Source organism: Anabas testudineus, chromosome 24 (genome assembly GCF_900324465.2).
Source record: "Anabas testudineus chromosome 24, fAnaTes1.2, whole genome shotgun sequence".
NCBI lineage: Eukaryota > Metazoa > Chordata > Actinopteri > Anabantiformes > Anabantidae > Anabas > Anabas testudineus.
This window is the reverse complement of record NC_046632.1, coordinates 12,026,367-12,037,910: the sequence shown is the minus strand read 5'-3', so window position 1 is coordinate 12,037,910 and position 11,544 is coordinate 12,026,367. Positions and strand designations below refer to the sequence as shown.

The 11,544-nt window shown below is 44.7% G+C and overlaps 1 protein-coding gene across 1 annotated transcript; it reads left to right on the top strand.

Annotated features, from left to right (window-relative positions):
* The first annotated feature begins 3,443 nt into the window (after positions 1 to 3,443).
* On the top strand, positions 3,444 to 8,919 carry mycn (MYCN proto-oncogene, bHLH transcription factor). The gene is made up of 3 exons (XM_026341922.1): positions 3,444 to 3,576; positions 3,959 to 4,610; positions 6,827 to 8,919. The coding sequence occupies exons 2-3, from the start codon at positions 3,980 to 3,982 to the stop codon at positions 7,597 to 7,599; spliced, it is 1,404 nt and encodes a 467-aa protein (XP_026197707.1). The 5' UTR covers positions 3,444 to 3,576; positions 3,959 to 3,979; the 3' UTR covers positions 7,600 to 8,919.
* The last annotated feature ends 2,625 nt before the right edge of the window (positions 8,920 to 11,544 follow it).

The following is an 11,544-nucleotide window of genomic DNA, read 5'->3' as shown; positions in this document are numbered from 1 at the left end:
TGGGAAAACAATTTATTTTCCAAGCATATTTGTCATACTGGTTTATATTCAAAATAACTTTTATAATCAGTGAAAAACATTTGTGCTAGTGTTGCTCACTAAGGAATTGTTATTAAGCTCTCAAACTAACTCTTCAGGGATTTGTTGCTACTCGCTTATCTTTCTCTACAAGGCTAAGTCTCTTTCAAAACACTGAGTCATCTCTGGCAGCAACATTTAAAATCAACAGCTTCTTTTTACCTGAATCATCAGCTGAGGCTCATGCATGTAACAGAAAGTAACTAATAACAAAAAGACTTGATGTAAGATGAAGAAATAGGACGGACTACAGTTTGAATGAATGGGTTGCTGTTAAGTGGCTTTAGGGCCTTAACGCCTGGTTTGGTTTGGGGTGAGGGGAAGGTGAAGAAGGTTAGGAAGGGTGATGTAATCTCCACTGTGTCAAGGTGGACGGTTTTTGCAGGAGCTGAGATGTAATGGTGTGGATCGTGGACAAACATGGCCTCTTGTTGGAGTTTGGTTTGTTTGAGGAGAAGATGTCACTGTGGAATCTGACCTGACATGATTAAAGAAGAGGAGCCTTAATGCCTTATACAGACTAAGTGAATGCTCTGCGGTGCTTTGAGCTGCTGTAGGAAACTCGTAGCTGGTTCACAATGTCTCGCTAAAGGTTCACGCATGGACTGATGTTTTGGAATTCATGCTGCAAAATGTTTAGCTCTGCCTGTTTTAAACTCAGTTGTATGAAACTATTCTAGTTTTCTGAATATAATGTGGTGATATTATCAATTAATTAAAAACAAAAGGTCTTAGAGATATTATGATTCCATGCAATTACCAAATTTTACTGGTGACGTAAGATGATGTGATGTCAGCTGCACTGCTGAAAGTTTAGACTGAAAAAAAGACTATGGCATCAATGAAAACCGAGCACATAACGCCCACAGCCATCACATGAACCAACAGAGTCATACAACACACAGTTATTGATATGATGCACATACTCTCTGACCTACCATAGCCTGCCCCGATGTCACTGCAGCACATTTTACTTACAACATACTTATCCACTGGGGTGACTTATGATTCTTTTATGAAAACTGGCCTAATTGCTTAATCATCCATGTCCCAGTCCAGGGGTGAATGGTGGGAGGGAGTCATAACGGACATAAAAACAACACATGCCACCATCGTCCTACTTCTGACAAGTCTGTCTCTCTTCACATCTGTGTGCATATTTTTATGGACTGTATGTATAAACAGGCCATCACGTTAATGAAGGAGACTATGTGATAAGTTACAAATGAAGCCCTAATCATAACCATCTAATATGTTTTTAGTTATTTCCTTGCATGTGTGTGGGTGGGGGAAAGATGGAAGAGCTTGATTGATGCGAATATAGATCAAGAACACAACCAGACATAATAACCATATTAATATCTAGGCAGCAATTGCAGTGTGTGTGAACACACTCATCCATTTTAAGCACATATGTCAAGATACCAAGATGCATCACAGCACCAAAAAGACAATATCACCCTATCCATCTGCTTATTGTCGTAAGTGTTTACTCTGCTGCTCCATAGAAAACAAGCAGCAGCATACTGCTTCCTGCCCTTGTCCGATCTGCACTGGACAAAAAACAACTTTCCCTTCTGTTCTCACTCCCACTCTCTGTCCTGTTTCACAGCAGAGGAAACTGCTGCTCCTGTTGCTGCTGGAGGGTCAGCGCTGAACTGAAGTTTGAGAAAAAGTTAAAGAGGGGACAGACAAGAGCCTGTGGGGAGTTTTTGACTCACAAAACATGTCCCCAGTTCCTGGGAGCTGGCTAAAAAGTCACAGGGAACTCCCTGCAATTCCTCCTCTGTGGACCAAACAGCTGCATATTCTCACTTTTCACTGGCTGTGATCATCTGAACTCAACCCCCAGTGAAAAGAAAAAAAATCCCAATATCTCTTCAAGCAGCGAATTATAAGTAAAGAGTGTTTCTGGTATTAAATAACATTGGATCATTGGTTATATCAGTTGTTTATTATTATAGACCAACTCTAATATTAAGATTATAGGTGAGAGGAAATGCTAAAATAAACCTACAATAAATTAAATGTGTATAATTGTTCTTACAAATGCACCTTAAAATATGAACTATTGTTTTTATCATGGACTATTGTCTGGTGTAAAATAAAAGGAAGCTGTCTGCTCACAGATGGTGTTCAACTAGAATCAGTTTTGTAAACGTTATATATATATATATATATATATATATATATATATATATATATATATATATATATATATATATAAAAGTCAATATCATTCTGTGTACGCCCGTGACTTTGTGCATAATTACAGATGCACCATTCCTCTAAGCCGTCATTAGAAAAGGGAATGGGAATGACTCCAGGCTACAACCACCCCTTGCGGTTACGTAACACGCTCTTCTCGGATCCTGTTGTTTCCCGGAGACAGCTGGAGCTGCTCCTTCCTCTGCAGCCTATTATTTGAGAAACTCTGCTTTAATAACGAAAGAAGTCATTTTTATTTGCTCCAGTTGGCTTTTTTTTTATTATGATTATTTAGATAAATGTGATGCTGGCTTTGTGTGTCTGTGCCGCTCAGCTGTGTCCCGTGCGCCTGTCGGCTGCTGTTCTCCGTGTTACCATGTGAGGGGGCACTGAGTCCTACTTGCTCCTTTATCCTGGGATGCTGGTGTCTCTCAGACAAAAGAGAAAATGATATTGAGAGCTCTACAGGAGAACAAGACGAGAACTGTAGGGTTTGATGAGTACAAAAACATCTCTACCCATCATTTGAAATGAGTGACGCTCGTGTTACGAAGTGAGACGGTGTAATTACCAACTTCACATTTTTAAAATATAGTTTCACATTATTTTTTAATTAATTTAGCCTAGGTTGTGTGGATTACACATTTTTTCCCCAAAAGGAGCCACCCTTATACTTCCACTCAGCAACAAAAATAATGACAGGTTAATGTCAAGAGTATATGAATGTTCAGTGTCATTGGTTCAGGTTCCTTCCACCTGGACACACAACACTGGTTCAATCGTCCAACCTGCTCTTGAGCAATCTGGAAAAGACATTTATTCACTAAAAGTCCATGATTAAGGCTGTTCCAAAGCTTATCCTGGGTTTGACATCCCAGTAACAAGGGGAGTGAGAAAAGACAGTTTGTATGGGACCTTCAATTCTGTCCAACTTTCCCTCTTACTTTCTTTTTGTCCCTCCTTTGTCCCCCACTCAGTCTTCCCCCCTTTGCGTTTGTATTGCTTTCGTTCTTGCTCGCAATGTTTTGACTATTTTCTCGATTCACCTTGAAAGAAAGCTCCCAGCCAGTCTGTCTCCCGCGCCGCATCAAACCTCAAATCCGACTGCACCACCCCCCTACACGGGAGGGAGGAGTCTGCTGTTTATAACACCGCAGCCAGTCACAATGTGTGTCAGAGGACTGTCTGTGCTCCCAAAGTAGATGACTGCTCCAAGTCTGGTGTCTGTATTACTGACTGCGAGCTACGAGAAAAATTGGTTCGTGTATTATCATCCCAAGTCAGGACGAGGTGAGCATCTTCTCATTTCAGCGGCTGACCACAGAAACGCGTGATTATTTCCTCACGTTTTTCACGCAGGACATTGTGTCTGTTAGATTTGATTGTTGTCATTCAATTCATTTTTCTGTAAACATGCCTTTTGTGTTCTAAACACTTTTTTTAATGGCTTGGAAAGTGAGTGTTGAGCCAGTGTGCCGTTTTGCGCCGCTTGTGCGTCATGATCCCCTTTACGCACATTCTCCTATGAGATTTGTGCTGGTTTTAAAACCCCACATTGAAGTGAGTGTGGAATATAGGGAAGAAGACTGTGTGTGGGCTTTGACTCTTGCTCACATTGCAGTTTTCAGGTGTGATAGAACATAAATATAAAGTACCTTTTGTTCCTTCACAGGTTTTCCAGTTGTGGGATAGAATGCCGGCGATCATAAGTAAAAACTCCGATTTGGAGTTTGACTCATTACAACCGTGTTTCTACCCGGATGAGGACGACTTCTACTTCTGTGGTCCCGACTCTGCACCACCGGGGGAGGACATCTGGAAGAAATTCGAGCTGTTGCCCACTCCGCCCCTCTCCCCGAGTCGAGCCGCGATACCGGGGGAGCCAGCGACTGCTTCCCCGGAAGCAGACCTTCTGGGCTTCGGCTTAGGGGATCCTCTGGACTGGGCTTCCGAGCTGCTGCTCCTGCCCGAGGACGATATCTGGGGGGCATCCGACGACGTGGACCTGTTCGGCTCCGCTTTGGATACTAACCCCAACAACATCATTATCCAGGACTGTATGTGGAGTGGCTTCTCCGCCAGAGAAAAGCTAGAGCGGGTAGTCACGGAGAAACTCGGCAAGGCTATTTCCACGGCCACAACAAGCGGCAGGAACATGTGCGTAAAGGCGCTGGAGGTGGTGAGCCGCAGCTCGGTGTCAGAGTGTGTGGACCCCGCAGTAGTGTTCCCCTTTCCTGTCAACAAGAAGAACAGCAGCAGCAGCAAGGACTCAGCCAGCACAGTGAACACATCCACAACCCACGGGAGCGCTGCCAGTGACTCCGGTAAGAATTTGAAGATACCTGAGGATGAGATAATGCCTTTTTTGTTTTTGTTTGTTTCTAGGAAACAGTGGTGGCAACATACCCAACGCAATATGTCACTTTCTTTTATAATAATGTATAAATGATGATGATTATTATTATTATCATTGTTGTTGTTTCCTACCTAATTGGAGTGAGTAGAGCTTGTTTATATGACTGGCCTAAAATAGGATTACCTAGTTCCCTTATATACTCACACACACACACACACACATACCACACACACACACACACAGTGGAGTAGTGACACAGTGAACGAGGTTTATGTAATCAGCAGGCTCTTCATCCGGCAGATGGCAGTAAAATGGGGAATTGTGTGCCTTACTGAACTCAGTTGGCATCTGAGTCAAACAAAAAGACACAACACACACACACACACACACACAGACTGCAGCGGCACCGGGATGTAGGAGGGGAAGATGAAGAGGTGTTCAATTATGAGATGAGCAGAAAAAGTGTCGTGGTTCATGGCACCGAGAACGCATGGATTAATGAACAGTGTGCTCACAACGGGTGAGAAATGGACAGTTTTGGACAAACTGTTCAGTCGAGTTCAGCTAATAACTATTATTAGCCCTTTGAAAGAGAATGAGAATTACACTAAACTGGCATAAGCAAGGACACACAAACATTGTACACATGCTTTTTTATTTTCTTTTTTGGATTAATGACGGACGCAGTGTTTAGATTGGGAAATGACTGTTGTGTGTATTTAATCGCCCTAAGACCTAATCTCCATCTATTACTACCCATGAGTTCCCTAAACAAACACTCACGAGTTCTTATCAGCGTGTTTTTGCTGTGAAACAGTAGTACAAAGGCCCCCAGCTTGGCACAGAGGCCAGACTCAGCCAACCTTGCCAAACACCTCCTCCAGCTCGAAGAAAAGAGGACGGAGGAGGGCCCTGGCTGCTGCTTTTAGGAGGGTGACAGCTTTGAACAAGCGCTCTATCTCGACAGCTGTCTCCCTGGCGCCGCTCCAGCTTTGAGGCTTAAAAAAAGGGTGGTGGTCCGATCGCCTACCGCCCCACCATCCTGCGCACAGTTTCGCTCCAATAGGCTTCCGCCGCTCGCAGTTTTTAAGAAGCGCGATTCTTTATGTTACGTCAAAGAGGCTTACTTTAAATGTTGCAGTGTGCGCTTGGACCTCCACCACTCCAAAAATCACCTGTACACCTCCACATGTAGGCAGAGACAGGGAAAAAGTTTAAAGGCAGATGCTTGAATTGCGTTCCTGTACTTTCTATTTCACCAGACAGATGTGTTGTGTTCTTCTCTCTATTTATACTCCTCCCACATCCAATAAATAAGCTAAATCCCAGCTGCACATGTGGCAAAACCAGCCACACACCCTCATCCACCCAGCCATGCCCAGCTTTATTTTGATGGCAGCACCACACTGTGTGTGGTGTATGTGTGTGTGTGTGTGTGTGTGTGTGTGTGTGTTGATCGTGTGTTCATAGTTTTGAGACAGCATCCTGGTGCAAGAGTGTCTGAAGTGGGTTACTGTAAGCTGTAAAATGCTACACTCTTCAGATGCTCCTGAGCTGATAATGAGAGTCATTATCACAAAGGCATTTTAACTGGGCCTCACACTCTCTGCCTCATGATTGGCCACTTCCTCTCATCATCAAAGGCGCCAGTCAATGATAAGTCTCAGCTGCTCAGCTCGATTTTAGCATAGGTATTAAGATGAAGAGCTCAGCTGGAAAAGAAATTAGATTTTTCACTTCATCACCGGTCACCGTTAAAGTTTTAAAGGCCTCCTCTGCTATCACACACTGTCAGTGTGACTGGAGCTGCACTGATAGACTGAAGGCATCAGACTAAAACCGTCCTGTCTCGCTGGAGAAGATTAAAGTTTTGAAGGGGTTGTGAGAATGAAAGGCAGAAATCCAGCCTGTCTGCTCAGCATTGAGACTGAACATGTCAACACCTGCAGAGTAGATTAGTTGTGGAGTGACTGACACTAAGCATTAAGAGGTTTCTGCTTATGCAAACAGCATTGAGCAATGTTCTCGCTCCCACGCACCCTCTCTCTTGATCTCGCTCAAATTTCTGCGCACTTACATACGTACACATACATGCATGACACTTGCCGGTACACATTTAGGACATAGTGGGAATGCTTCTTGGGTCAGAGCAATTAAGTCACTCACTCTGTTTTCTTTTCCCAGAGGAGGATGATGACGACGATGATGAGGAGGAGGAGGAAGAGGAGGAGGAGGAAGAAGAAGAGGAAGATGATGAGGATGATGAAGAGGAGGAGGAGATTGATGTGGTCACAGTAGAGAAGAGACGCTCCACAACCCACAAGGCATCACCCATGGCGACAGGCACCGTCACTATCTCTGTGCATCCCAAAAGTCAAGACGCAAGAGGAGCCGTCTCCGGGTCTGGTGTGGTGAGTCGCTTTGTGAGTCGAGCTCCACAAGAGCTGATCCTCAAGAGAAGCTCGGTCCACCAGCAGCAACACAACTATGCAGCGCCCTCACCGTACGCTTCCGACGACGACCCCACCCCACCTACAAAAAAGCAGAAGACATCAGAAGCCCCACGACCTCCCACCAGAACAATCTCTTCATCCTCTTCGTCTTCCTCGACATCCTGCAGCTCAATCACATCGGGAACACGCAGCAAGCGCAGCACCAGCGGCGACAGCAGCCCGCGCGGCAGCTCCGACTCAGAGGACAGCGAACGCCGGCGTAACCACAACATCCTGGAGCGCCAGCGCCGGAACGACCTGCGCTCCAGCTTCCTGACGCTGCGCGACCATGTGCCGGAGCTGGCGCACAACGAAAAGGCAGCTAAGGTGCTGATCCTGAAGAAGGCCACAGAGTATGTGAGCTCACTGGAAACAGAGGAGATGAGGCTTCAGCAGGAGAAAGACAGGCTCCAGGCCCGCAGGCAGCAGCTGATGCGCAGGCTGGAGCAGGCAAGGACTCGCTAACAGACAACCGCTACAACACAGAAACACTCACATATACCCTGGATCAACCCCCTCCTGTCCCAGCCCAGTCTGCCTGAAACACAATTAAACCCACATACATACATAGGCCTATACACTTAAGCACAGACACATAGGCCTGCATTTCTGTTGTACATGTGCACAGAGAAATACAACAGCTCAGAGAATATTATCTTCAGGTGCTGACACACACACACACACCTGCAGGACTGGAGGAGGCATGGGGGGGGAAGTGAGGGGGTGCTGGAGGGATGCTCGGACTTTCACTGCCGCCACTTTTTTTGCACATTTGTTGACGTTAAGAATGTTTAGGGTTTACTTTTTCAATCCAGTCACATTGAGGAAAGAAAGAAAAAAAGAGAAAAGAATGGGGAAGGAGAGAGGACACGCTTTCTGGTCTTCCCCTCCTCTGATTTTTATATCATTTCTATTTGTATCTTGTTTTTTTTTTTTTTTTTACTACTCACTGTGACACCAGCCTGGAATCAGGTGATTCCCACACGGACGGGTGTTAGAGGGCACTTTGCTTGGAGAGTTTCACACACAAGAAGCAGGGCACACTTAACTTTGCCTTCACCACTGCAAAAACTGAAGAGACTATGACTATGACTGAGACATTATGGGTCACATAAACAATGCCACTACAGGTTCTCTTTCTCTCACTCCTCTCACACTGGTGCTCATGCCAAGTCAGTGGATGTATAACTGTGCACCTTGCTAGCCGACACTTTTGTATATAACAATAGAGTACAGAGAAAATACACTCAGATCTGCCTTGTTTTGTAATACATTTTGTCCTTGGTTTTTTTTATACATGTCAGGAAGCTGCCAATAACTAGACTGGAAGTTTATATACCTTTAAAAGTACTGTAAGGCCTCGATTTTTGAGAGTCATGAAACTTTGTAACGATGTATTGTTTTATTCTTCTCTTTTTCTTTGCATTGTATCATATTACTAATTCTACACACCTTTATGCTTTTAGTGTGAACCTGATACATACTAAATTTGATACTTATATTTTCGTATGAAAATGCATTCTCAGTAGATATCACTTTATCTCGTCATTTTTCTTCTATCTCGGATAATTCTTTTGTACAGCAAACGTGTTCTATCCTGATGTACCTGGACTTTTTCTTTCCTCCTCTTTTGTTTATATTTGTAACTATCGGGTGCATAAAACTGGGTAAACGGATATGAGATGTTTGTTTGTTTTTTCATTTTTAAAAATGTACATTTAGTGCTGCAACTCATAGCACTTTGAAATACCTCATTTTGGAAAATAAATAGACATCATAAAAATCCTAATATTTGCCTTTGTGGATGTTTTATTTCCCCTAAAAACTGCAAACTTCACCTTGAACCCCGTCACCCTTTCATATCTGTCTCTCTCTTTATTTCTCTATTTGCTGCCACATTTCCATATTTGTTTTTCCTAATCTCAAAGACTCATCCTGACAAAGAAATAAAAGAGAGTGTCTTCTGAATCCTCTCTGTCTCAGCACCCTGCGGCTACCTCCCCCTCTGTAGCCTCTCACCCGCCCGCGCACACACCTACACACTTCAAGTGCACCGGAGCACACACATCCATACCCACTCCTCTCTCAATTTCCCTCTCTCACCAACACAGCTCTTCCTACTACATTGTTCAGACTGTTGCCATGGAAACTGGAGCAGCTGCTGAGTGGCAGACACCGAGAGTGAGTCTTTTATTTGTCTGTTAGTAGTCTGTGTATTTCTGCCTGCATGTGTGTGTGTGTGTGTGTGCATATGAATGCAAATGTCTGTATGTGTGTCTACCTTTTGTCCCAATCTGTGTGTGGCCCGGGCGCCTGATATATCAGGCGTTGTGCGCTCCCTGCCACGATGCCAGGACAAGGCTGGATACTGTTTACCAACATCAGCCACATGGCTCTGGCCTCCTCCTCCCCTCTCTCCTCCTTCCCTCTGTGCCGCCAGCGCCGGGCCTTAGCCCAAATATGTGCCACTCAGGAGTCTGGCCAGCCGTTCTCTGGAGATGGCTGAAAGAGAAATCTGTTGCCATGGTCTGAGTAGCCATTCAGCACGACAGTGTGTTCACAGGGCGATGGAGAAAGAGACTTGCCAAGAAGGGTATTAACAGGACATAAAAACACACATTGTTGATGATTTTGATTAATCCTCTTTATGTAAGAAAGCAATCATTGCATAGCACCATACGTCAGGATGACCCCTCTTTATCACTATAAATGATAAATTACTTAGAGGCTTTATCACGCTGCAAGATTAACCAGACATTCCACTCTTTACTACATCAGTGCCGTGCTTTTTGCATTACTACTGAAGATTCCTTTGATCCACAGTAGCAAGACCTAACTGATCCAGAGGTTTGTGTGGAAACTAGGCTACGTGAAGACTGATCACTTTGTTTGGAGTGGAGTTGAAACAGCCCAAAGACTGAGCCTCTCGGTGGGGTGTTGGAATTGGTGGATTACATAACAGGGGTGTGGTGGTTCTGGTGTCTGTGTGCACACTTACTGTACGTGTGTGTATGGGATCGGAGTCTGTTGTGTCTTTTTAGTGTGTGAGCGCGCATGTCGTCTCGTGGGACTTCCCCTTACCATCTGCCTAATGGCTTATCCTGTTTGGTTATAGGATGAAAACAAGTTCATGGGCAATAACATCACCCAGAAAAATGGGAGATAAAGTACAGAAAAACAACATATCACAGCCAACACGGGCAATTTAACTCAGATGGTAATATTAACAATGATATTTTATAACAGTTCTGGCACAGACAAATGTGCAGTACTCTTTAAACATGCACACACACTCATCGTAACGGTGTCTAGTGCCATATTTCCACCCACACTCTCTGTGAAAAACAAACATAAAATTGTACACCTCTCAGCAATGCTCACACACTCTCTCTTAGATGATTCCTCTTCAACCCACAAGCACACTCTCATATGCTCTCATGCTTCAACTACAGTTATCTACTCTCTGAAATGAGGCTAATTGTTTTAGAGGGGAGCTGACATTCAGGGAGTAGCTATCTCCTGCGTTAACCAGACATATGGCCATGGCTTTTCCCTGATTAATACCCATTATCCTTCTGCCCACTGACTGCCTGGCTGGAGCTGCCCAGACACACACGACAAAACTCTAATGGGCTTACACCACAGATGTACAATAAAGCTACACAAGAGACAGTGTTTGTGTTTTTCATCTGTCTTCTATTTTGAGATCTTCATTACCACTGTCATTAACTGACAACACTTGCCACAACATTTCTATTGTCCCGTTGGACACCGGATCTGTATTCAACATGTTAACCTTCCCATATGGAGGAAACAATAGTCGCTATGTGTGTGTGTCCATACACAAGGGCGGTGTGTGTGTGTGTCTCTGCAATGCACCTAGCCTCTGCACAAAGGCATGCCCGTCACCCATGCACCACACTGGGCCCTGTTTGTCAAGAGCCCTGCTATTTGTGGGGGGAGAGAGCTTGTTTGTGTGTGTGTGTGTGTAAGGGAGATGGGACCATCTGTTGTGGGGTCCAGTGTGGTCGCAGGTGCTCAAAAATTGGTGCACGTTGGGGTTGTGGTAGGTAGCCGAGCCGAGCCAGAGAGATACAGGGAGGGTATCAAGAGGTATTGGGGCAGAAAACATGGATGTGTGTGTATGGTGGGAGATGTGGGGCAGTTCCTCGAGGGAACACATTGCCCTAGCTAAGTAATATGCAGCTCCGACAAAGAGCTTTGGGGCTACAGTAATTGCAGAGCACATAGTGGACAGGCTATGAGGCAGGAGAGGGAGTGAGGAAGGGAGGGAGAGAACTAGAAAGAAAAGGAGGCCTGAGTGTTTGATCAAAGTTTACCGAAGTCTGAAGAGATTTGCATACAGATGGTACTGTAGCACGGCCCCCGGAATACCTTTCCCTCTCTTTA